The following is a 27,905-nucleotide window of genomic DNA, read 5'->3' as shown; positions in this document are numbered from 1 at the left end:
TCAGGGTTGTAGCAGTGTTGATGAAGAAAAGTTATCTGTTTCTTAGGGCTGCCTTGAACTTGCTCATTTCATCATGAAAGCCGGGATATGGCCCTGAAGGTGTGAAGAAGGTTCTGATGTTTCCTTGTTTCAGGGCAAGCAAAATGCCTTTTATAGCTGGGCACATCCCAGAGTTTCCACTTGTCCATGATCATTAGACTGGGTAACCCCAGTTTAATAAGCAGGTTGTGACGACAGTCTCACCGTTGCAGGAAACCATACTGCATCATTGAATTGCCATCTTAGACCTCAAAGTCTTCATATTAAATCACCTTCTTGTGAATTAGTGATAGTTTCAAGTATCAATTTGTGAGGTTAGTTTGGGTTTTGTTAATATTTAACCAGAGATTATGATTTATTTTTGATATAAGCAATGTAATATGTAAGATATAATAACTTTATATAAGATATATTAGATGCTATATTGTTATATAAGATATATAACATTGATATAATAAATGTAATATATAAGATTTGCTTCTTGTATGAAAAGATTTTACTCAACTCAAACTTACCAAGGAGCATTTATTTTAAAACAGCGTTTGCAGTATGATTGACGTACAGAAAATTGCACATAAGTTTTGACATATGTTTGGCCAGTGAAGCTATTACCACAATTGAGATAATGTTCAAATTTATTACTCTAAAGCATTTTCTCATGCCCTTTTGTGATTATGGCTGCCCTTCCCTATCCCCAAGCAACTACGGATGGCTTTCTGTCATTATAGATTAGTTTGCATTTCTAAGAATTCCATATAAATGTCATCATGCATTAAGTACCCTTGGAGAGGGGTTGACTTTTTTCAGTTAGTGTAATTGTTTTGAGACTCCTCTGTTTTGTTGCATGTTTCAGTAGTTAAGAACTTTTTATTGCTGCGTAGTACTCAGTTGGATGATTGTACCACAATTTATGTTTACCTCTTGATTGACACTTGGGTTCTTTTCAGTTTGAGCTATGAATTGTTGTTGCACAGTTGCTAAGTCATGTCCAGCTCTTTGCGACCCCTGTGGACTACAGCACGCCCTATCTTCTGGAGCTTGCTCATACTCATGTTCATTGAGTCAGTGATGCCATCCAAATATCATCCTCTGTCACCCGCTTCTCCTCTTGCCATCAGTCTTTCCCAGCATCAGGGTCTTTTCCAATGAGTCAGCTCTTTGCATCAGGTGGCCAAGGTACATTGGAGGTAGAGAAGTACAGGTTGACAGGTTTTTTTCTTTCAGTGATTTAAAGATGTTTCTCTACTTTCTAGCTTTTATTGTTTCTGACAAATATTCTGTAATAGTTTTTGTACCTCTGCATGCAATATTTCACTTTTCCTCTGGCTGCTTTTAAGATCCTCTCTTTATCACTGGTTTTAAAATTTTGATTTTGATATGCCTTGGTGTAGTTTTCTTCATTTAAAATTTTTTTTGTGTGCTTGAGTTTTGTTGAGATTCTTGGATCTATGGGTTGTAATTTTATCAAAATGGGCAATTTTTCAGTGCTTATTTCTTTAAATTTGGGGGTACCTTTCACCTCTCCTTTCTTTTGATAACTTCCATTGCACATATATTGAGCAACTTGAAGCTTTACCAAAGTTTATTAGTGCTCTTGATTTTTTCAGTCTTTTTTCTCATTGTTCATTTTGAATAGTTTCTGTTTCTATGCAAGTTCATTATTTTTTCCTCAAGTGTCAAGCACCTTTTCAGCTGGATTTTTAAAAAATTGAAGCATAATTGACATATAGCATTACATCAGTTTCAGGTGTACAACATAGTGGTTCAACATTTGTATACATTGCAAAAGGGTTAAGATCAAAAGTCTAGTTATGATCTGTCACTTTCAAATATGAAGTACAGCATTATTGATGATAGTTATATTCCCATGACTTATTTATTTTATATTTGGAAGTTTTTAATCTCTTAATACCCTTCACCTATTTTGCCTAACTCCTCACCCTCCTTCTCTGGCAACCACCAATGTTATGAGCTTGTTTAGTGTGTTCATTTGTTTTTTTTTTTTTTTTAGATTCTAAAAATGAATGAAATTATATGATATCTGTCTTTCTGTATCTTATTTCATAGTGTTCTTCTGTGTTATCACAAAAGCAAGATTTTATTCTTTTTGTGACTGAATACTATTCCATTGTGTAATATATACCACATATCCTTTATCCATTCATCCATCAGTGAACATTTCGATTTCTACATCTTGCCTATTGTAAATAATGATGCAATGAACATAGAGATGCATGTGTCTTTTCAAAGTAGTCTTTTTGTTTTCTTTGGGTAAATATCTAGACATGTAAGTTTTGGATCATATGGTGGTTCTGTTTTTAATTTTTTGGAGGAACATCCATACTCTTTTCCATAATGGCTGCAACAACTCATATTTTACCAACAGTGAATAAGGGTTCCCTTTTATTCACATTCTTGACAACACTTGTAATTTCCTATCCTTTTGATAAGTCTTTCTGACAGGTGTGAAATAATGTCTAACTGATAATTAGTGATATTGAGCATCCTTTCATGTGCCTGTGGGCCATCTTTATGTCTTTTTTGGAAAAAGTCTACTAGATCACCAGAACGGAGCTCTTTTTTATACCTTTCATGTCTTAACATGTTAATAGTTTGTTTAACTTCTTGTATCTATGGCCTATAGTCATAATAACTTTTAATGTTTTAGTCTTCTAGTTCTACCATCTATGTCATTTCTGAAATGTTTTCAGTTGATTGATTTTATTTCCTCTTTATGAGTTATTTCTTAATAGATGCCACACCTTGTAAATTATCTCTTTTTTTTTTTTTTTTTGATTCCTATAAACATTCTTCAGCTTTGTTCTACGGTGTAATTAATTCAGAAAGTTTGGTTCTTGCAGGCCTTGTGTTTTTAGCTATATTAGGCAGGACCAGAGCTATGTCTAATCCAGTATTTTACCACTGTTGAGGCAATGACCTTCTTAAAACTTTAACTCATGCCACCTGACTCTTTGGCTTCTGCTTCTTCCTAGTGTCTCGGATGGTAAAGAATCTGCCTGCAATATGGGACAGCCCACTCCAATATTCTTGCCTGGAGAATTCCACGGACAGAGGAGCCTGGTGGGCTATATATAGTCTATGGGGTTGCAGAGAGTTGGACACGACTGAGTGACTAACACTTTCACTTCCTCTCAACTACATATTCTTTTCCTACCTTCCAGTTCCAAGTCCTGGGCACATGACTATGATTAGCTTGGCCTTCTACACCAGAAGCCTCACACACCACTAGACAGCTTGCCTTTGGATGAACTGCCTTTGGGGAGGAACCTACCATTTTCACTCAGCTGCTGCCAGGGGCACAGGGTCCTACGCATAAGACATTATCTCAGCAGGTCATCATCATGTGTTTTCCCTTAGAGAATGGGCTGAGCATGTAGACACATGGAGACTAGTGTGTACAGTTGTATCTGACTTGTTATTCAGCATCTAATTCATTCATTAGGTGACTCATCATGCATCTCTTCTAAGTGTCAGGAGACAAGGACAAATGAGCAAACAGGATCTGGCCTAGAAATTTAGGCTGCAGGAGGAAATATAATAATATATGTGGAAATGATGAAGACCAAATTTAGGGTACTGGTCATTTTTAGGAAAGAAATGGAAAAAAAAAATTTAAACTGATGCATGTACTGTGGCAAGTACTGCACAAATGGCATTTTACTAAGAACACGTGGTGTGGGGAGGGGAGGAATATAGGTCAATATTAGGGTTCCAGCCTGACAGGCCTGTTTAAAAAGCTCAGCTCTGCTACATCCTGGACTTCTCTGTGCCTCTATTTTCTCATCTATAAAGGGGATAATAATAGAAATTAGTACAAGAAGTTGTACTGATTAAAAGAGCCATTTTGTGCAAAATAATTGGCATACCGTGTTGTCTCCATAAATGTTCACTCTGATTACAAACCATATTTCAGTGCAGTCGAGTTCCTGCTCCAGACATCCCAAAAAGGGAAGCCTGAACCAGATGGGATTTCTGGGGTAGTTCCTAGAGCCTTTTGCGGCCAAGATTAAATATTGCAATTCCTCTTGCTCAGAGTATATCATCCGCTCCCTTGCAAAACCTCTCTGGCCTCTGGCCGCCTGCATGCTTGTGTGGCTTCGCTTGGTTGCAGCTTCCTTGGGTGTAACTTAGATGACTTCAGCTTCCCAGGTGCATTCCGGGTGGCATGCAGTCCTCATCACAGACCCCGCTCGGAGCCATGACAGAAAGGTTCAGATCAAACCCACAGCCCACTGTAGCCCCTCACGCTGAGAACTGCCAGTGTCGTATTCCAGATCTGGCCTTGGAGACCACAGCTCAGACCTTCCTCTGTGTTTGTAGATTTTACACTCCCAACATAAAGTGATGTCTGATGAGTGCCTACTGTGACCCAGATGCTGTTCTAAGCAGGCTTCTACATACACTCTCACATAATATGGAGTATTATTATCTCCATTTTACAAGCAGGTAAACTGAGGCTCAGAGAGGTTAACTGACTGGCCATACTCAGGTTTTCTCAATCTAAAGCCCTGCATTTAATACCTTTATACCACAGCTGGTCCCCAGGCTGGCCAAAATTAAACAGTGCAACAACTTCCAATCACTGTAGGTGTTTTCTTGAAAGATTTCATTTGAAAGGTAAAAATCTGTTAAGGATGCCTTTATAAAGAGAAAAATTCACTATACTAGCTTGAATTTTGGTATTTGGATATATTTGTTTTTAGCAATGATTTGAGATATTCCCTTTGTGTGGTTTGAATGCTTTCTAGCATTGATATTCTAGGTGAGCTTATTTCCAGAAACAGGATTTACAGGGCCAGAGTTCATACTCTCACATATTGGGCATATCTAGATAGAGGGATACCTAGGGAAATTTAATTTGTTAATATTATATGTGTAACTCTTGGTTCCTAGTATGACCAAAATGGCTTCTGTGCATCTGGGACAGATAAGCTCACGGGGCCCTTTGATCGTCCCTTCCAGCTTCAGGGGTCTGTGTTAGGGCATCCAAGAGAATGGGTCTTGAGTTATAGAAGGCACTGTGCTTCACTTTAGGAGAAGAGGAACCAGTCTTCACTGCTTTGCCTTAGCATCTCACATCTTTCTTCTGAAAGGAAAGATCTTCCATGTGTTAACACTGCCTGATGGTACGTTCACATGTACTCTGGCCTCAGACCCAACATGAGGTCTTCCTTTGCAGGGTCTCAGTAGACAGGGGATCACCTGCATTTCCCTTCCTTAGAGGTGCCCGGGGAAGAAATGACCGCATCCACTCAACAAGATGGAACCCTTTTTATTTTCTGAAGTTCTAATACTCTTCTAATTTTAAACAAGCTCCAATGTTCTCATCTGAAACAAGGAAATGATGTTAACGAATGATATAGAGAAGCTTCACTGTGAACTCATTAGTATAGCCACTAATGACCCATTATTAAGTTACCATGCATGAAGTTTTTCCTGGAACAAGCTGATATATTTAGAAGAACAAATTAATGTCAGAAGTGCAAGGGGAAATGGCAAGGTTCTTATTTAATTCCTTACCCAAGAACTTTTCTCTCCTCTCTCTGAAAAGAGAACTCAAAACCGGAAGCTGCTGGTCCTTACAGAGACCACCACACAGGGCAGGCTGAGAGCTGAGCTATTAACAGAGTCAGATTCACCTAAAATAATAGTCCTATATAGTGCATGCATGCTAAATTGCTTTGATCTTGTCCGACTCTGTGCGACCCTATGGACTGTAGCTCACCAGGTTCCTCTGTCCATGGGATTCTCCAGGCAAAAATAATGGAGTGGGTTGCCATGCACTCCTCCAGGGAATCTCCCAACCCAGGAATTGAACCCACATCTCTTACATCTAACCTGCATTGGCAGGCCGGTTCTTTACCATTAGAGCATCTGGGAAGCCCCAGTCCTACATGTGGGGTACCTTATTTTTTGTTTAATTTTTTGTTTTCAAATTCTGTGATTGCACATGACTTTTAATGTTCAGCTAGCTTGGGGATTCAGAGATCCTTGGGCTTCCCTGGTAGCTCAGATGGTAAAGAACCCACCTGTAATGCGGCAAAGCTGGGTTCAATCCTTAGGTCGAGGAGATCCCCTGGAGGAGAGCATGGCAACCCACTCCAGTATTCTTGCCTGGAGAACCCCCATGGACTTAAGAGCCTGCTGGGCTACAGTCCATGGGGTTGCAAAGAGTCGGACATGACTGAGAAACCAAGCAGAGCACATTTTCATGTATGCTTTCATATTTTTTTAATTATGCATGAATCCCTAAATAGTGTGTGGTTTTGCTTTACATGTATTTAAACTTCATAAAAATGATAACATTCTCTTCATGTTCTTCAAATTACTTGTCACTGTCAATATACTATGCTTTTAAGAATCATCCAAATTAGTCTATATCACTCTATTTCATTCATTTCTTCAGGTATAGAGTATTTCTTTGTATAAATATGCTGTAATTTTATTTTGTTTTTCTATTTGTTGATATTTATGCTGTTTCAAGTTATTAGCTGTTAGCAGTACAAAGCAGTGTAATATATTCTATTCTTGTACATGTCTGTCATCTTTATACATGCAAAGGTGTAAAGGTGTACTCTGTAGTATAAACCTAGAAGTGGGTTTTCTGGGTTGTAGGATAAACACATCTCCAGATGTATTAAGTGTTTCTCTGAAAGGATTTGCTCAACTTACCTTCCCAGATGCAATCTATGGGAGTTCTTGTCTTGTTTTGTGTCCGTGCGTAGTGTACTCAGGCATGAATTTTTGCCAGTCTGCAACCTGAGCGGTGTGAAATAATATCTCACTATGGGTTTAGCTTGCATTTCCTCTCCCTGAATCCTAGTGAAGATGAGTATCGTTCATGTATTTATTGGCGATTTAATTTTCTTCTTCAATAAAATCCCCACTGTCTCTTGCTCATTTTTCCTTTGCCTATTTTTTCCAGTGGGTAGTTTGTCTTTTTCATATGGATTCAAAGGAGTTCTCTTTGTATTGCTTACTAATATTTTGTGGTTTGTATGTGTTATAACTAGCTTCTCCCAGGCTGTGGCTTCTCTTTATTCTTATGTAGTCTTTCAATGTATATAAATTTTAAAATGTAACGTGCACATGTACTAAAATTTCCCTTTTTGACTGCCCTTTTGGATTTCTGGTCTGAAAAAATTCTTTTCTATCCTAATGTATAGATGTTGTAAAGTTTTGCTTTTTACATGTTTCACTTAAACTTCCCAGAATTTATTTTTGTGTTTGGTATGAGGAGGGCTGCTGTATTTTTGTCTTACACAGTTAACAGTTGTCTCAGCACCATTTGTTAAATAGTCCATTTTTTGGTTTGTTTGTTTAGTCACTAAGTCCTGTCCGACTCTTTTGCGACCCCATGGACTGTAGCCTGCCAGGCTCCTCTATCCATGGGATTTCCCAGGCAAGAATACTGGAGTAGGTTGCCATTTCTTTCTCCAGGGGATCTTCCCCACCCAGGGATTGAACCTGTGTCTCCTGCATTGGCAGGCAGATTCTTTACCGCTGAGCCACAGGGGAAGCCCAGATAATCCATTATGTTCCTACAAATATGTAATGACATGTCTATCATGAATCAAGATGCCATTTGTGTATGAATCTGTCATTCTATGTCTCTGTACTTGCACCAAGACCACATTCACAATTAACCACTGTGGTTTTAGAATAGGCTTGATATCTAGTGGGGCCAGTGATCCACTTTGTTCTTATTCAAAGTTGTCTTGGTCATCCTTGGATCTCAGTTCTTCCATAAACGTTTTGGAGCCACCTTGTAATGTTCTGAAGAGCTGACTCTTTTGAAAAGACCCTGATGCTGGGAAAGATCAAGGGCAGAAGGAGAAGGGGACGACAGAGAATGAGATGGTTGGATGGCATTACCGACTCAATGGACATGAGTTTGGGTCAACTCTGGGAGTTGGTGATAGACAGGGAGGCCTGGAGTGCTGTAGTTCCTGGGGTCGCAAAGAGTTGGACACGACTGAGCGACTGAACCAAACTGAACTGAACTGTAATGTTCCATGAAAAATCCTTTTGGAATGTTGAATGAAATTGATTTGAAATTGTATAAGTTGAAAAAGAATTGGCATCTTGACTGTATTGAATCTTTCTATATGTGAATGTGATATAGTTGTCATTTATTTAGGTCTTTTACTAAGACTTTATGTCTTTCCTATAATGAAGTAATTTGTAGTTACCATGTAGTTAACTTAATAATTGTTGCTGATATATGAAAATACAATTACTATTTGCACATTTCACATTGAGAAACCTTGTTGGACTCTTATTAATTCTAATAACTTGTAGGGTTTTTGGATTTTCTAAATAGATCATATTATCTGCAAATGATGACACTGTATTTCTTTCCCTTCCTTATGCTTTTATTTGTTTATCTTATCTTAGTGTACTGGCTAAGACTACCAGAATAATGTCAAATACAAGCAATTCTAGGGGTCTCCCTCTATCATTTCTAATATTAAACTTAAATGTTTCAACATTAAGAATGATGCTTACCATAGTTAAAAAAATTTGTTTTTACTAAATATCCTATTGTCAGGTTTAGAAAATTTTCTTATGTTTCTAAGAATAATGAGTTAATTCCATTCTGTTTTCCAAATTGTTGAGTTGACCACTCATTATGCTTTAGAAACATCATAAAATTTTTAATATATAGTCTTTTCATACATAGTCTTTTGATATATAGTCTTGATATAATACTCCTTGAATGTTTTCTAATTTTCTGTATATTTCTTCTTTGACCTGAATTAATTAGAAACATTTAAAAACTTTACAATTACATGGATTTTTCAAATGTATCTTCTTGTTATTTTTAACTCAGTTGTATTGTAGTTAGGAAGGTCGCGCACGTGAAAACCAACTCTTGTCATTCACTCATTAGCTTGAACTTTGTCCCAGGATTGACTGTCAGTTTTTAAATAGTTTCTGTGTATTTGAAAAGATTATGTTTTCTTTAATTTGGGGCACCAGGTTTTATATATATATATGTATATATATATATATATATATACATCTGCTAGGTAAAATTTATTAATCAGGTTAAACAAGTCTACTTCATTCATAACAGTTTCTCTCAGTTACTGTGTGAGAGGCGTAGGAAACCCGTCCACCTGATTGTGGATTAGATTTGGCTGCATATAACAGAACGATAAATACATGATAGTAGCATAAAGAAGATAAAAGTTATATAAGACATAACTTTGTTTATATGGATGATAGAATTCTCTCTATGCCTAAGGATCCAAGTTGACATATTAGATGCCTAGTGAGCCCAGACTGTAGGTGTTACTGAGCTTAGATCCGACTCCTCACTGCTCAGAAATCAACACTCAAGATTCAAGTGCCAGTAGAAACAGAAAGGTTTCTTTAATCAGAAAGCCAGCATCCTGAGGAGAAATGGACTCATGTCCCCAAATCAACTCCAAACATTTTTCTCAGCCATGAAAATTGTTACAGGGAAAAGGGGGAAATAATCTCACTTAATCATTGAGATGTGTGCATGCTCAGTCACTTCAGTTGTGTCTGACTCTTTGTGACCCCATGGACTGTTGCCTGCCAGGCTCCTCAGTCCATGGGATTCTCCAGGCAAGAATACTGGAGTGGGTTGCCATGTCCTTATCTAGGGGATTTTCCCAAGCCAGGGATCAAACCCGCATCTCCTGCACTGCAGGCAGATTTCTTTACTGACTGAGCTAGCAGAGAAGCCTTAATCACTGAGACAGAGGTACAGATTCATTGCCATCTCCCATTGCATGCAAGCTTGTCAACTCCTTGTGATCTCTCTTTAGATGCTATCTTGTTCTCACAATTTTTCATAGGATTACTGACAGGGAGACTGGGGAAAAGATCAAGTCATCTGTTAGTTACTTATTCTTCATTTTTACTTCTTTGATCTAAAGAAGAAACCAACAGGAAGCAAGATACTGTGTGATCAAAAGGTTTGAAAGGTGTGCTTGGGCCAGAGATGAGTAGAGCTTGGGGTGCCTGGTTTAAAGTTAGTTATAATATAGTTTTGCTCAAGTGACAAAAAAAAAGGGGGGCCTCCTGCAGAGAGCTTTCTCCTGCTGAAAGCTGCTTACAGAGGGTTTGGTTACTCCCTCTCCGTAGCAAGTGGGGATGATGGTTTCTTCCCTCTCTTTCTCCTCCCACCTCTGATGGATTGCCAGAGGTGACTCACCTTTTCTCGGGAAAACAGCTGTAGGACTTACGGCAGAATGTGTGTGCTGCAATAGTCACATCTTTCTCCTGTGCTGAGGGACCTTGTGTTCCCCACGAGGCAGGCATATTCATCAAATTAAAGTAGGCTATCACCCAAGCTATATATCAGAAATATTTGTGTCTTAGTTTAGATGTTTTCCCAATAAACAAAGGTCCAGTTGTCTGTAACAGATTTTATTATTCCCCAGAGGTCCAACAGACTCTCCTTCCCAGCTAACCTTCTTTATTTTTAATATAGTTACCTAATTTTGCCTTCTTCCACCCGTTCTCCTAGCTTAACATTTTCTGTGGTTCTCCTCTGTTTCTTCACTAAGGCCTTCACATAGCTGATCATCCGCATCACAGCATCTTCAGTGAACAGTCCAGATTATTTGTGTGGTATCATCAAGAATCAAGTGCTGTCCTTTGAACAAGCTGCTTGTTCATGGACACTTCTTGATATGGGATGAAATTTCCTTAATTCCATTCAGATTTCAGACCACTGACATTTTTTTTTCTCCTTATCTGTCATCCCAGTACCTTGTTTTAAGATGATACAATTATTTGGGGAAGTATATTGAGAAACTGGTGTATGGCAAAATATTTTTAGTACACGTAAAGGAGAAAACAGTTTTAGGCTGAATGTTTCTTCCAGGTCATCAGAGTCTTATCAGAAACCAATTTTAAAATGCACGTGTGTGTATGGAGAGAGAGAATATATATTTATATTTTAAGCATATTCCTGGAATACTTTTTGATAATAATAGCACTCATTATTGATGACTGCTTATATGCCAAGCCTGTTGCTTGGTATTTTATATGCATTATCGCCTTTTTGTCCTCCGAGCACCTAAAGCAAGTTACTTATCTCCATTTACAGATGATGATCTTGAAACAGAAGACCTGAGACACTCAGTAATTTCCCCCATCCATTACCTAGGTACTGGCAGACCCTCAGTTCTAACCAAGGCTGACTGATTCCCACATTAGTACTTTTAATCACTGGACGAGCCACTCAAACATTGACTCATTGTATCTTTAGGTCATCACTGAGTGGTCTTCTCACGTCATCCTTTAGGCAGCACCAAGAGTCCTTGGCAGCAGAGAGAGAGAGGCGACGACAGGAGAGAGAGGAAAGGTTGCAGCGAATAGAACGAGAGGAAAGAAACAAATTCAGGTAAGATGGATTTAAAAAAATTTTTAATGAACTAAAAATTAAAGCACATGCCTTCACTGTTGCATATGGTTAATACTGGTATTAAAGGATTAGGGATTAATATGCTTGCTTCTGATGCTGCCTCTGTTTTCAAGAAGAGCAAGCCTGAAACAGGCTTGATCTGGTTTGTTGTGGCCTGTCTTCCTTTAACCTATGGCAGGAAGCAGAGCCAGCCAGCCTGATTCAATTAAGGCCTGTGTGTTCTTGGGGCCTTCATTATCTAAAATGGTTTTATCCAGGCCTTCCTGAAGGCAGAGGACCTAATTGGCTTAATTTGACATTTTCCCCTGAAGCTATTCATGTTTTATTCATATTCTATTGGACACCTAAAAGAAAATGCTTTTCCACTTTCTGGTTTCTTACTCCTTGTAGCAATATTTCATATTTTTTTAGGCAATAGTATTTCCTCCTATGGGGGAGAAGAAGGCATTGTATTGATTAGTCCCAGGCCATTGTCCCCGCTGGTCCCTTTGGTTTCTGTCCAGCTTTAAAGATGTGTTCTTGGGTGGCCCACTCCAGTTTCTGTGTCTTGGCCTGTCTGCTCTGCTGAATCCAGGATCTCTCCTCTTCTCCTTGAGTCAGATCAGCCTTTCCCCCCATCCTCCTGATCAACATCCTAACACTCCTCTGGCCTGGATTCATGCTGTGGAATTCTTTTTAAAATGCTGAACACTTGGTTCATCTTTTCTTACACCTTTCATTCCTCCTACTCTTCCTTTGTTCCCTTGTCTTTCCCCTCCTTCCCTCTTGCCTTCTCATCTCCTTCCTCCGCCCTCCTTCATCTTCCCATTCATCTCTCCCATAGTTTCTACACTCTTTTTTCTTCTTATCTCTCTCCCATCTCCACTTCCTGTTTCTTCCGTTTACTTTTTTGGGAAACAGTCTTCGCTCAATTACTCCCAGCGAAATCTACAAAGGATGTAAAGCATTGTCAATGAGGATTTACAAGTTCAATAATGTTTTTTCTTTTTCCCAGCAGCCAGAAAGAGTACAGACTTCTCTGTTTGTGGGATTTTCCAGGCAAGAATACTGGAGTAGGTTGCCATTTCCTCCTCCAGGGGATCTTCCTGACCCAGGAATCAAACCTGCATCTCTTATGTTCCCTGCATTGGCAGGCAGATTCTTTAGCACTAGTGCCACCTGGAAAGCCTGTATATAATCATAGAAATGAGCAGAACTGTGAATTTGCCTTAACCATAACTCACTACTATATGAAAACAAGTATCCCAAGTCTGGTGGTAAAAAACTAATCCCAACTTTTGTAAGATGGGGATTAACAAGCTGCATGAAGTAAAGCAACATCATTCAGTTCAGTTCAGTCGCTCAGTTGTGTCTGACTCTTTGCACCCCATGAACCGCAGCACGCCAGGCCTCCCTGTCCATCACCAACTCCCAGAGTCCACCCAAACCCATGTCCATCGAGTCAGTGATGCCATCCAACCATCTCATCCTCTGTCGTCCACTTCTCCTCCTGCCCTCAATCTTTCCCAGCATCAGGATCTTTTCAAATGAGTCAGCTCTTCGCAATAGGTGGCTAGAGTATTGGAGTTTCAGCTTCAACATCAGTCCTTCCAGTGAACACCCAGGACTGACTTCCTTTAGGATGGACTGGTTGGATCTCCTTGCATCCAAAGGACTCTGAAGAGTCTTCTCCAACACCACAGTTCAAAAGCATCAATTCTTAAGCACTCAGCTTTCTTTATAGTCCCAACTCTCACACCCATACATGACCACTGGAAAAACCATAGCCTTGACTAGACAGACCTTTGTTGGCAAAGTCATGTCTCTGCTTTTTAATATGCTGTCTAGGTTCGTCATAACTTTCCTTCCAAGGAGTAAGCGGCTTTTAATTTCATGGCTTCAATCACCATCTGCAGTAATTTTGGAGCCCCCCAAAATAAAGTCAGCCACTGTTTCCACTGTTTCCCCATCTCTTTGCCATGAAGTGATGGGACTGGATGCCATGATCTTAGTTTTCTGAATGTTGAGCTTTAAGCCAGCTTTTTCACCCTTCTCTTTCACTTTCATCAAGAGGCTCTTTAGTTCTTCTTCACTTTCTTCCATAAGGGTGGTGTCATCTGCATATCTGAGGTTATTGATATTTCTCCCGGCAATCTTGATTCCAGCTTGTGCTTCCTCCAGCCCGGCATTTCTCATGATGTTCTCTGCATATAAGTTAAATAAGCAGGGTGACAATATACAGCCTTGACATACTCCTTTTCCTATTTGGAACCAGTCTGTTGTTCCATGTCCAGTTCTAACTGTTGCTTCCTGACCTGTATACAGGTTTCTTTTTTTTTTTTTTTTTAATTTTTATTATTATTATTATTTTTTTTTTCCAGTGAGTGGGTTTTGTCATACATTGATATGAATCAGCCATGGATTTACATGTATTCCCAATCCCGATCCCCCCTCCCACCTCCCTCTCCACCCGATTCCTCTGGGTCTTCCCAGTGCACCAGGCCGGAGCACTTGTCTCGTGCATCCCACCTGGGCTGGTGATCTGTTTCACCATAGATAGTATACATGCTGTTCTTTTGAAATATCCCACCCTCACATTCTCCCACAAAGTTCAAAAGTCTGTTCTGTATTTCTGTGTCTCTTTTTCTGTTCTGCATATAGGGTTATCGTTATCACCTTTCTAAATTCCATATACATGTGTCAGTATGCTGTAATGTTCTTTATCTTTCTGGCTTACTTCACTCTGTATAAGGGGCTCCAGCTTCATCCATCTCATTAGGACTGGTTCAAATGAATTCTTTTTAATGGCTGAGTAATATTCCATGGTGTATATGTACCACAGCTTCCTTATCCATTCATCTGCTGATGGGCATCTAGGTTGCTTCCATGTCCTGGCTATTATAAACAGTGCTGCGATGAACATTGGGGTGCACGTGTCTCTTTCAGATCTGGTTTCCTCAGTGTGTATGCCCAGAAGTGGGATTGCTGGGTCATATGGCAGTTCTATGTCCAGTTTTTTAAGAAATCTCCACACTGTTTTCCATAGCGGCTGTACTAGTTTGCATTCCCACCAACAGTGTAAGAGGGTTCCCTTTTCTCCACACCCTCTCCAGCATTTATTGCTTGTAGACTTTTGGATAGCAGCCATCCTGACTGGCGTGTAATGGTACCTCATTGTGGTTTTGATTTGCATTTCTCTAATAATGAGTGATGTTGAGCATCTTTTCATGTGTTTGTTAGCCATCTGTATGTCTTCTTTGGAGAAATGTCTGTTTAGTTCTTTGGCCCATTTTTTGATTGGGTCATTTATTTTTCTGGAATTGAGCTGCAGGAGTTGCTTGTATATTTTTGAGATTAATCCTTTGTCTGTTTCTTCATTTGCTATTATTTTCTCCCAATCTGAGGGCTGTCTTTTCACCTTACTTATAGTTTCCTTTGTAGTGCAAAAGCTTTTAAGTTTCATTAGGTCCCATATGTATATATGACAAACCCACAGCAAGCATCACCCTCAATGGTGAAAAATTGAAGGCATTTCCCCTGAAATCAGGAACAAGACAAGGGTGCCCACTTTCACCACTACTATTCAACATAGTGTTGGAAGTTCTGGCCACAGCAATCAGAGCAGAAAAAGAAGTAAAAGGAATCCAGATAGGAAAAGAAGAAGTAAAACTTTCACTGTTTGCAGATGACATGATCCTCTACATAGAAAACCCTAAAGACTCTACCAGAAAATTACTAGAGCTAATCAATGAATATAGTAAAGTTGCAGGATATAAAATTAACACACAGAAATCCCTTGCATTCCTATATACTAACAATGAAAAAACAGACAGAGAAATTAAGGAAACAATACCATTCACCATTGCAACAAAAAGAATAAAATACTTAGGAGTATATCTACCTAAAGAAACAAAGGACCTATACATAGAAAACTATAAAACACTGATGAAAGAAATCAAAGAGGACACAAACAGATGGAGAAACATACCGTGTTCATGGATTGGAAGAATTAATATTGTCAAAATGGCTATTCTACCCAAAGCAGTCTATAGATTCAATGCAATCCCTATCAAGCTACCAACGGTATTTTTCACAGAACTAGACCAAAAAATTTCACAATTTGTATGGAAATACAAAAAACCTCAAATAGCCAAAGTAATCTTGAGAAAGAAGAATGGAACTGGAGGAATCAACCTGCCTGACTTCAGACTCTACTACAAAGCCACAGTCATCAAGACAGTATGGTACTGGCACAAAGACAGAAATATAGATCAATGGAACAGAATAGAAAGCCCAGAGATAAATCCACGAACCTATGGACACCTTATCTTTGACAAAGGAGGCAAGGATATACAATGGAAAAAAGACAACCTCTTTAACAAGTGGTGCTGGGAAAACTGGTCAACCACTTGTAAAAGAATGAAACTAGAACACTTTCTAACACCATACACAAAAATAAACTCAAAATGGATTAAAGATCTAAATGTAAGACCAGGTTTCTTATCTCAGAATTTTCCACAGTTTATTGTAATCCACACAGTCAAAGGCTTTGGCATAGTCAACAAAGCAGAAATAGATGTTTTTCTGGAACTCTATTGCTTTTTCGATGATCCAGTGGATGTTGGCAATTTAATCTCTGGTTCCTCTGCCTTTTCTAAAACAAGCTTGAACATCTGGAAGTTCACAGTTCATGTATTGCTGAAGCCTGGCTTGGAGAATTCACACCATAATTGTATGGTGTATCTTGAGCTGTCAGGTTTCTACGAAATGATACATGGAAAGGCCAGACCTGTATGCACCATTTCTCATGAGGTAGCTCTGGAAGTTTTCACTTTTGGAAAGACCAATTTGTAAAACCACTGGAACAGGTTAAATGCTTCATGATTCAGGGCTTTCTGAGAGATCCACATATTTCACCACCAAATAGCAGCAGAGCATCTGACTGAGACACATGGAAAATTCAGAGATTAGCGTACACATTTAAGATTTTGATTGAAAAGCTCTTAAAACAAGGTACCAGTTCTGGGAAAGATGAAATCAGTATGCTCCCTCTTGTCTCTTCTATGCCATCACTCAATGCAGCCGTCAGTCATGGACAGATTTAAAGCATGGAGCTCTGAAAACTCTGAACTGGAAAAGGGAGCAGGTGAATTGGGGATGGAGACTAGCATTCAAAGTTCCCCCAAAACCAGGGAGAGGTCACCATTTTCCCCTCCAATATCACATGGCATGACTCAAAATCATCCCCAAACCCGGAAGCACATACCAGGTGTGAACTGAAAGAGCTCTAAGAGAACGCCTCTTTCTCTGGACTGTTGTTGTTGTTCAGTCACTAAGTCATGTCCTACTCTTTACCAACCATTAACTGCAGCACACCAGGCTTCCCTCCTTCACTGTCAACCAGAGTTTGCTCAAACTCATGTCTGTTGAGTTGGCGATGTCGTTCAAACATCTCATCTTCTGTCACCCCTTCTCCTGCCCTCAATCTTTCTCAGCGTCATGATCTTTTCCAATAAATTGACTCTTCGCATCAGGTGGCCAAAGTTTTGGAGCTTCAGAATCAGTCCTTCCAATGAGGAGCAGCAAAAGGAATTCCTGAGGGTTGGAGAGTTGAGAAGTCTCCTGTTTAATCTTATTTTTTTCTTTGCACCTCTCCCAGCCTCCAAGCAATATGGTTACAGAAGCTCAGTGATGACATTAGTGTCCAGGCAGGTGCCTAAAACTCAGGGAGGGAACCCTTCCTATGCTCAGAAGAGCGTGATGCAAGAAAACATTTTTTCTCTGGGTCTCCTCCTGCTGCATTGCCCTGTATGCAGATGGAGGTACTGAAAGTCTGTAGCAGAGCAGGGAAAGTGAAGCCCAAGTTTTTTTGCCTAGAGGACCAAGAAGGGAGACCTAAGGAGTCCAGAAAATTATGGGAAAGTTACAAAAAGCAGAGAGGTCAAGAGAGCAATCCCGAGGTCATCTCTAGTTTGTGCACATGTGACTCAGAACCTAAACAGGATACCACAAACTTTGAAAATTAAGTTCAGAGTGGAACACACTTAGGAACACACTTAGGTATCAGACTGGCCACTGGATGGTGCATATAAGGACCTGATATGAATAGCATTAAAAATATTTGAGAACTGATCTAATACTGGAACCAGTATCAGAAGGCAATCAGAGCTTACAGGCTGAGCCTAACTTGCTTCATTGCCTGCTAAAGAAAAACAGTCAAGATTCTTCATAGAATTTAAATAAGGCTCAGTGTCTCATAGCAAAATATTTAAAATATACAGAATGTAATCCAAAACAATTTGTCATAGGAATCCAGGAAAAAAAAATCTTCAAAGGGAAAAGAGACTCAAAATATGCTGACCACAAAAGGACATAGATGTTGTCATTATCAGACAAAGACTTTAAAGCAGCTGTTATAAACATGTTCTAAGATGAAAAGGCAAATACTTTTGAAACAAATGAAAAGTCTCTGCAAAGAGATGGAAAATATAAAGAAGAAGCAAATGGAAATACATATAGAAGCAGAAAATACAATAACCAAAATAAAAAAGTCTTTGAATGGTTTTAGCAGCAGAATAGAAATGAGAGAAAAGTGAGTGAATTTGAAGATGAAAGAACAGAAATTATCCAATCTGAAAGACAAAATGAAATATTGAAAAAAAAAAAAAAAGAACAGTGCCTCATGCACCTGTAAAATAATACATCTAGCATTTGTGTCTTTGAAGTCCCAGAAGAATAGGACAGGAGTACATTGTAATATGTATTCAGCCCATATATTGGAATTAGACCTGGGCAACCTCATCTTCAGAGACCATGCTCATAACTAACTGTTCACTATTTTCTCTTGGTCACCAAACAATCTCACTCATCATTTAAGAGCATAGTGAGATCTTGGCAAAATAAGCCTGTCTAGAAAGGAATGCTGGTTATCAGTACAGACCACACAGAACTACTGATTATGATGACTTCAATTCTATCCTGAAAATCTGAGGATGTGAATGAAAAGAAATTCAAAGAAGGAAATAGGAAAAGCTTTATAGAATCATGCCTGGGATTAGCCATATGGCTGACCCTCTATCAGCCACCTCATTGATATAAGTTATTTATGTTCCTTGTGCTGTTTTCTTTGCAAAGCATTCTTATCTGTTGTTATTTTTGTTGAATATTATCTTAATTTTCCCGGGTTATGGGAAATGTTATTTCTAGTGTAGTAAGTGATGAGAATGGATATTTATAAATTATAACAAATTTGTGCCTTTGTGGCTTTTTCTCCCCGCTCCTAACCTGATTTAGTTGCTCTTACTATCCCTTTATATCCAATTATCAGTGCACAGAGGGGTAGAGTACTTAAGCTACCTTATGAGGTCCAGTGTAGAAAACTGTGATGTCAGAGTTCTCCAGGAAAATAAAGAGTTTATTGAGAAGGGACTGACCACGCAGCCTTTAGCTTAGATTCAACTTGGAACCTCAGCAGGAGGAACAAACAAGCATTAAAATTAGACAGATTTGGGCATATTATGGATAAAGACAAGAGAGAATGCACAAAAGCTTCCAGTGATCTCTGCTTAGAAACTGACATGTGAGGGATTCAGAGGAAGAATCTTGGGCTGTGGAAGGAATATCTAAACTGTAGAGTGCAGTACAAAATGGCCAAGACACTTGAGCCCACTCAGATTTAAATCTTGAGATGAATGTTGGGAAGTTACCAGAGCTTGGTTGTGTGGTACTCACCTCTGAATACTGTTGCTTGCTTGTCATTGCCATATCTTATTGATGAATTGGTTTACCTTTTAAAAATCTTTTTGTCTCACCACCCTTCCTCATATACTTAAAGTCTTCTTTCTGAAGAGTAGTTAGAGTTCTGAGTGAATCCAGTAATCCCATGTTTTCATCTCTGTGATTTTATAGAAGAATTTGGTAGTTTTAAAGTGTAGCCTTTATGTTTATTTTTAAAAATTTTAACAATAACCACTTTGCATTTCTGAGATGATAGTAGGCTTTCATGATATACTCTGTTAATAATTTCTTGGCAATTTTTTGAGTCTCTGATTTTGTTGTTTTCCTTCCCCATTTTGTTTGTTTTGCATACTTCCATTAGCCGAGAGTATTTAGACAAAAGAGAAGAACAAAGACAAGCAAGAGAAGAAAGGTTTGTATATCTTTTCTTTTCCATTGTAACCAAATGGCACGTGACTTTTCACTCTTAACCAAGCATGCAGAGGAGACTTTGTTAGTCAAAATACAATAGCTTCACCTGAGACCTAAGACCTTGGGGAGCTGGCATTTTGCAGAATTGAGTGTCCTGGTTAGCTCAGTTTTCCAAGAAAGCACAGATTAATTATTTAGTGCCATCATGGTGTGAGATATATGTGTCTGTTCCTCCAAAATTCTTCTCCAAATAAACATATAGTTTAATGTGGCATATATATATTAAATGTCTTTTTACAACCACTGTTGAGCCTGAGTTAGGTGTCCCTCCTGTGTGTTTCCAAGTCATTTGTTCAGCATTTCTTCAACAAATATTTGAGCCCACAGACTATGCCAGGCACTGGCTAGGGTTCTAAACCTCCCAAGATTCTCCCTGGAGGTGCCTGACCACTTAGCCATCCCTTTACTGAACTGTACTCAGTTCCTGGATGGCAGGAACCATACGTGATTTTCCTCGGCGTCCCAGTGCCTGCCATGGGGCTTGCAGGTAGCAGACACTTAGGAAGAATGTATTGAATAAATGAGGCTTCCCTGGTAGCTCAGTGGTAAAGAATCTGCCTGCAATGCAGGAGACATGAGTTTGATCCCTGGGTTGGGAAGATCCCATGGAGAAGGAAATGGCAACCCGCTTCAGTATTCTTGCCTAGAGAATCCCAGGCTCCTAGACAGAGGAGCCTGGTGGGCTATAGTCCATGGGGTTGCAAAGAGTCAGACATGACTTAGCAACTAACCAACAATGAACAGTTGAATAAAGGAGCAAAAGAACCAACAGCTTTAAAATATTTAAGCTGTAAACCAGTTTGTTCATTTCAATGGCAACATACTTTGGATCCCTTTAAACCATATCAAGTTAATATATTCAGTGTCTGGTAAACTTAGATAAGCAAAGGAAATTGTTTTTGGAAGTAGACCAGCAACAGGCAAGTTTACACCCTAGCACTGTCCAGCTGTACAGTTGTGAGAGCTGGACCGTAAAGAAAGCAGAGTGCCAAAGAATTGATGCCTTTGAACTGTGGTGCTGGAGAAGACTCCTGAGAGTCCTTTGGACAGCAGTAAAATCAAACCAGTCAATCGTAAGGGAAATCAACCCTGAATAGTCATTGGGAGGACTGATGCTGAAGCTGAAACTCCAGTATGTTGGTCATCTGATGCAAACAGCTGGTTCATTGGAAAAGTCCCTGATGCTGGGAAAGATTGAGGGCAGAAGGAGAAGAGGGCGTCAGAGGATGAGGTGGCTGGATGGCATCATTGATGCAATGGACACGAACTTGGGCAAACTTTGGGAGATGGTGAGGGACAGGGAGGCCTGGCTTGCTATAGTCCATGGGTCACAAAGAGTCGGACCCAACGGTGCGATTGAACAGCTGTCCAGCCTGCAGTTACTCCCTTCACCACCAGGTGGGGGTTACTGCACGGAGAGACTGGAAAGGCTGGGTTCATACCAGAGCCAGTCCGGAACCAATCAGTCTCTGAACTATGCCAATAAAAAGTGGAATTGTGCTAATTTTTTTTAGACACCATCAGCTAAATAGATCAGGACAGTCTGAGACAGGGAATAGTGGAGACTGTCTGTGTTCAATTTAAAAATTAGATGCTTACGTCAGCCTCATAAACAAAACTATGGCATTACTTTAATTCCAGTGTTCTATTAGATTATTGCCATCCTGATAACTAGTTGTGGCCAGCAAATTTATAGTGAAAGATGCTGGTAAAGAAACAAAGAAAGTCTAGTAAGTACCTGTTTTTTGTTTTTTGTTACACTGGAGGACATGACATATATCCTGGTTTAAGAAATCAAATTTTGGCACTTCCTTGACAGTCCAATGGTTAAGACTTCGCCTTCCAACGCAGGAGGTATGGGTTCGACCATTCGTCAGGGAGCTAGGATCCCACATGCCTCATGACCAAGAGACCAGAACATAAAACAAAAGCAATATTATAACAAATTCAATAAAGACTAAAAAATATGGTCCACATTAAAAAAAAAAAATCTTAAAAAAAAAGAAATCAAGTTGTATTTTTTAGCTTTTCCCCTGGACTCTGAACTTTTTTGAGCTTTTGGACAACTTGACAGTCATGTTGTGTCTGTACAGGCAGGACTTTAAAGCCCCTGGAGAGAAGATCAGGTACTGTGTGTGTCAAGGTCTGAGCTGGCTCAGACTGGAATCTAGTTTTTTCCAAATTGCTGAGGGCTGCCTCTTTCTGCGTGTTATTTACTACTCTTTCTCCCGAAGTAGAGCATCACTTATCTGGAAAACTCATGCAGAAGAGGTTTCTACTCCTCTTCTCTGGCCTCTGCTCTCTCCCCCACACCACCCGCCACCCTGGGTCTTCTTAGCTGATGCAGGAGTGGGTTCTCCATGGCCCCACATGGGATTCTTTCCATACAGCCTGCATCTCTGTTTATCTGAGATTTGGGGAAGCAGTCAAGTGTTTTACTTTGATTTGGACCAGTCACTTTTCCTGGTTAGTCAGCTGCTTGAATTACCTGGTAAAGATGGACGTGAGGGAGATATACTTTCATCCCTTATTGGAAAGCAGTTGGGAGTTCCTGGTAAGCCAGGAAAAGATAAGATTTCCAAGTTATAATGGAATTTGGAAATGGATGGGAAAACTAATGGTGATCAGAGGTGGAAAGAGACATGGAAGAGAACTCCATCTGTTAACTCTTCAAGGTGGAGCCAGGCATGTTTATTTGGTCCCATGACTCTTAACCCTAATGTGAAGACTCAGAAAAGACAGCCAGACTCTCAACAGAGAGGTTTTGAGGTTCATATCACCTAGCGTAACGAGATGAATGTCGTTTTGCTATTTTGAGGGGTAATGGCCATGCATACAAATTTGGTTTAATTTTTAATTTTAAAATTTCATGTCATCCCATTCCATAATTTTAGGTAAGCTGTTTTATTGATAATGATGCAGATCCAGGGTAAGTCTCTGTTAGGTCTATTTCTAATTTTTTGTAAGTAGTATAAGAAAGTCTCTGTCTGATGTTGATTGACTTGATGTTCACGAATGATTCTGTTTTTAGGGGTGATAAGGGATGAGATCCAGGCTGGGAATCATTGGGTTGGGGTGGGGGTTGGGGTGAGAGTGGTCTGAAGGAGGTGGCAGGACTTGCAGAGGAGGTGCCTTATGGGAAGCAGAGGTTCTGGGGACAGACTGCAAAGGGGACGGCTGGGACTGGGTGACGATTTGGGAAATTATGCATAAAAGTGATCCCGAAGCAGTAAGAGCGGATTCTGAACATGGTCTGAGGACAGACTAGAAGTTAGAGGGAGCCAGGTTTTGGTTTAAGGGAGAATTTCAAGCACTTGGGTGGCAGGAAGAGTCGGAGTAAGTAGGTATAATGAAAGGTCACTCAGGGTTTCTGTTGGACCCTGTGTAAAGAACCTCTTATGCCCCCTGCATGGCAGTGACACCAACCTGCCACCCACAGCCCTGGTGGGCATTGCTGCTGCTGCTGCTAAGTCATTTCAGTCGTGTCCGACTCTGTGCAGCCCCACAGACAGCAGCCCACCAGGCTCCCCCGTCCCTGGGATTCTCCAGGCAAGAACACTAGAGTGGGTTGCCATTTCCTCCTCCAATGCATGAAAGGGAAAAGTGAAAGTGAAGTCGCTAAGTCGTGTCCAGCTCTTCGCGACCCCATGGATTGCAGCCTACCAAGCTCCTCCGTCCATGGGATTTTCCAGGCAAGAGTACTGGAGTGGGGTGCCATTGCCTTCTCCGGGTGGGCATTGAGCTCATCACAAAGTCTGTTTCTCTAATTCTTACTGAACTATGAGTGCCACAAAGGTGCGTGTTTTCTTATTTATTATTAAATCTCTAGTGCCTACTGGAGATTTAATAATTTAGATTTGAGCAAGCTCTGGGAGTTTGCGATGGACAGGGAAGCCTGCTGTGCTGTAGTCCATGGGGTCGCAAAGACTCGGACACGACTGAGCAACTGAACTGAATGCTTTTAGTTTTTAGCACATGACAGGCACTCAACAGAATATTTAATAAATAATGAAAAGATTAATGAATTAGATATGGACAGAGGCAGGATAATGAGACTGTTTCAATGAGGGTAGGCAAAATGAAAAGTATTTTGAGTTGGGGGGCATAGTCTGTTGATAGAAAACCCAGTACTTTGTTCCTAGGAGGCTACGTCAGAGTCTGTTGATTGGAGGCGGTGTTGCTAGGCAGCTGAGACGTGACCGTCATCAAGTGGGCTGGCGGGCTCCTAGGATTGAGCACCACTTAGATCACTGTTTCAGGGAAGGTTGGGATAGAGGTCCAGCTTCCTCTCCAGGTTTTGCCAGAGGTGTCCATGGGGCAGGAGAGGTTGCTGAGCTTGAAGGTCTCCATGCTGGGTAGCCTGACGCTCCCCGAGCACGCGCATCACCACTTCGCCCATCACAGGAACACAGAAACATAGCGGCTCTTGACACTTGGGCCTCCCCACCTCTGCCATTTTTTAATGCTAATTGTGGAAAAGTATACATAACATATAACTTACTATTTTAACCGTTTTTAAATGGATAATCCAGTAGTGTTAATACATTCATATTTTTGTGCAACCAGCCTCCAGAACTCTTTGTCTATAGAATTGACCCCTTAACCCTTAATCCTGCCGTTTTTGTCTGTCATGTATACATCCTAGGAACAAGTCAGATTAAACCCCTGACTCTTCCCCTCCGCCTGTCTCAGGGATCCTCAAGGGTGACATCCGTGAGCCGAGAGGTGCACAGGAACAGTCTTTGAGAAATCTACCCAGACCCTGGACCCCTGGGGTCCCCCCTGAAAATGGGGGCGAACCCTTTGGCTGCCAGCACATACCTGCCAGCCTGGCTGCCCACAGGGAGCGGACCAGAGAGGCCAGGGTGTGGCTGGCTGAGATGGAGGCTGGTGATGGGTTGTCCTCCTGGCCTGAAGCCTTCTGTGTGGGGCTTCGTTACTTCTCTCCCTGATTTTGCTAGAGCATCACTTCCCTCCTCTAGGATCCCCATCTCTGGGACATGTGCAGACCCTCTTGTTTGCCCTGGATTCCTTCTGCCCCCTGCCCTTGTCGCAGAAGGCTTGGACTCCACGTGGGGACACCTATGCCCGTGATGTGATCTCCTCCTGGCCTCCCAGCCTTCCTGGCCTTCCATTTGCCTCCAGACCTTTTATAATAAAATACAGGCCCCAACACTTGCCCTCAAGACCACTGTCTTCCACCATTCCTGTCACTTCCACCACCTGGTAGTTTTTTTGGGCCCATCTACATTAACTTCAGACATATCTCCTTTTTGGTACCTTTCCTACTTTTTGAGAGATGACGTTGTTGGCAAGGAAAGTCCAGAGTTTCTAAAGCTTTCTTTCTGGGTCAAGTTTCACCCTGTTAACCATGAGGCAGACATTTGTAAATGCAGATCCGCTTCATGCGTTTTTACCAGAGAGTCACCAGGAAAGTAAACTCACTCCCCAAGAAAGTGAAATTGGGTGGCCCTGCCCTCTGGCGCCCTGGGCCGCAGGGAGACGAGAACAGGTGGGCTGCTCCTGGTGGGTTCTTTGCCTGCTTCCCTTCAGCCCATGAATGCACAGCGCCCAGGGAAAGAACTGAGGATGGTAATCTTCCTGTTCTCAAAAAGTCCTATTATCTGCTTGTTGAAAACAGACATACACATGTGAAATGATGACTAAATATGCCAGGCAGTAAATGTAAAATGCCATCTGAGTTGAATGGGTTACATGTCCAACATGAGTTCAGAGGCAAGGGCAAGATCACTTCCAGCTGTGGTGGTCAAGACAGGCACCCCTGGGGGAGATGCGCGTGTGAGCCCGTCCCGGGGCCTGGCGGGGAGAGCTGTGATGACTGCAGACCTGGGAGCCACGCCCCCTGAAGGATGGATGAAGAAATGTGTGCTTTCTAAAGGCATTCTTTTCAAAGGTTCAATTTGTGTGCTCTGCCTTTCTTATCCAGCTGAAGTAAGAGTGCCATGTATGCAGTGTCTGGGTGGGGGCTACCGGGTCTAGGGCCGGGGGCTTGCCCTTGGGAAGTAACTGAAGCAGTGAATTCGGGTGGATGTGAGTAAGGGTCTGGAATAAGCATTTGCAAAGTTTTGTGGTGGGTATGATAGTCAAAAGGGGTTTCCCACGTGGCGCTAGTGATAAAGAACCTGCCTGCCAGTACAGGAGACATCAGAGACGTGGGTTCGATCCCTAGGTCGGGAAGATTCCCTGAAGTTGGGCATGGCAACCCACTCCAGTATTCTTGCCTGGAGAATCCTGTGGACGGAGGAGTCTGGTAGGCTAGAGTCCATAGGGTTGCAAAAGAGTTGGATACCACTGAAGCGACTTAGCATGCACACGCACATGATAGTCAAAAACCTGCTACAGCTGAGTTCATGAATTTATTCCTGAACAAATAATGGCGGGTAAAATTAGCAGACATCTGGAAGAGGCACATATTTCAGAGTTATTTTGGTCTGATCTATAAAGTGCTCTATGAGGAATATGATTGGTAGCTGGTCTTAATAAACAGTTAGTGGGTTCTGCCTGCCTGAAATGCAAAACAGATGTATCCTTGTTCTTTTAAACTGACTTTGATGAATAAACTATATGTGACGTCAGGGCCAAGCTATTGGATGTCTGAGTCCTACTCAGAAATATTTTAGAATATAAAAAACTTTCCATGGTCGACACCGAGAGAACAAAGTGAATTCCAGTCACATTGCTGTTAGCATTGAAGCAGGTTCAGAAATCCAGGGAGTGCTTCATCCAACAACCTTTTGGTATTTGGGGGCATTGTTCCTCTCTGCTGCACCAGGGCACCCTCCCCTTTCACAGCTGTGAGCTCTGAGGGCGTGTGGTTTTCAGCTGTCACTGTTGGGGCTTTTTGATGGTCATTACTGCTATTTGGCTTGTTTGCACAAATGTTTCCTAAAAGAGCAAACTAGGATTCTGCAGCAGTGATCTGGTATCTGGAGACTGTGATGTTACCACTTCCCCCAATTTGTTTGGTTATGAATGATGCAGGATTTTTAATCATTAGCATCTTGGCGTTGCTGGGTGTTTTTGGCAGACGGGCCCTCCAGCCAGCCCTGCGCTGTGCTGTGTGCATCAGGAAACCAGCTCAGTCTGCAGGTGTTTCATCCATAAACAAGCACCAGCCACGGGCTCCTCTTTCTTTTTACGGAAACCCTTTGGAATTTAACTTTCAGATACAAATACTTGGAGCAGTTGGCAGCTGAGGCGCATGAGAAGGAACTGAGAAGCCGGAGTGCGAGCCGGGGCAGAGCTGACCTCTCCTTGGACCTGACCTCACCGGCAGCCCCCGCCGCCCCCGCCCCCCTGGGTTGTAGCCCTTCATCTCTAGACTCGCAGGAGGTTCCCACGGTATCATCCTCCTCCCCGGGAACGCCTCAGCATCCCCAAGGTGAGTGAAGGGAGAGTAGAGGGGAACTGATGGGGTAATTAACATCAGACAGGCTTCTGGGCAGCAGGAACCATCCCAACATGCAAACTCATACTGAGAGGCAGCTAATGGGAAGCTTCGGGGGTGGCTGTGACCTGAGCTGTCACTAGTAACAAGGGGTTTGCAGAGCCACTTATTCCAGCAAAATTATTTATAAAGCTTGTCAGTGTATGATCACTGGAAAGGGAGAATGCCAAAACTAAGGCTCACTTTGACACTTAATCCTAGTTCACAGGATAATAAGCTAGGATTAATTTATTCCTCTGTCATTTGCATGTTCTTTATTTATTGGATCTGCCCAATAGGGTGACCCCTTTTAAGTGCTCCTCCGGTAGGAATTGTCGGTCTGGTTTAAGTTACACTGATAAAGGATAAAATTAATCAGAGCAAACAAAGAAACATGGACCTCATGCAAACAGAAGTAAAATATTGAAGAAGAAATAAAAAGAAGATAGTAAAGATGACTGGCCTGTGGTATGGGGGTGGGTGTAGATGCTTGTGTTAGATGCAGACAGACAGGCTCTCCCTGGAGAAATTGTCTGTCGTCTTAGCTTTATTTGGAGAAAAACAGTGCCATCATACACTGCAGCCTTGGAGCATCAGCAGTTTTCCTGATGGCTCTGCAAATTGTGGGTCCGTTTTCTTTCACATTGTCAGAGAGGACGGTTCTTGGGTACAGGCGCCTAACGCTGCGTGTTGACTAACCCTGCAGCCAGCACTGTTTGGTTTAATCGAGTGTTATGGCTTGCAGCCTGCTGTAGGCTTAGCCAACTGAAGACAACGGAGACACTAAACTTTTAACTCTAGGAG

The 27,905-nt window shown here is 41.2% G+C and overlaps 1 protein-coding gene across 2 annotated transcripts in view; it reads left to right on the top strand.

Moving 5' to 3' along the window:
- The window catches only part of FHOD3 (formin homology 2 domain containing 3), a 518,587-nt gene that overhangs the window by 394,155 nt on the left and 96,527 nt on the right, over nucleotides 1–27,905 (top strand). For both annotated transcript variants that reach the window (XM_061130778.1, XM_061130777.1), the window contains 3 exons: nucleotides 11,312–11,446; nucleotides 19,545–19,595; nucleotides 26,842–27,056. In XM_061130778.1, coding sequence (XP_060986761.1) covers nucleotides 11,312–11,446; nucleotides 19,545–19,595; nucleotides 26,842–27,056 — 401 coding nt within the window. The remainder of the gene's footprint in view (nucleotides 1–11,311; nucleotides 11,447–19,544; nucleotides 19,596–26,841; nucleotides 27,057–27,905) is intronic.

Source organism: Dama dama, chromosome 27 (genome assembly GCF_033118175.1).
Source record: "Dama dama isolate Ldn47 chromosome 27, ASM3311817v1, whole genome shotgun sequence".
NCBI classification, from domain to species: domain Eukaryota; kingdom Metazoa; phylum Chordata; class Mammalia; order Artiodactyla; family Cervidae; genus Dama; species Dama dama.
This window is presented reverse-complemented; position numbering and strand designations above follow the sequence as displayed.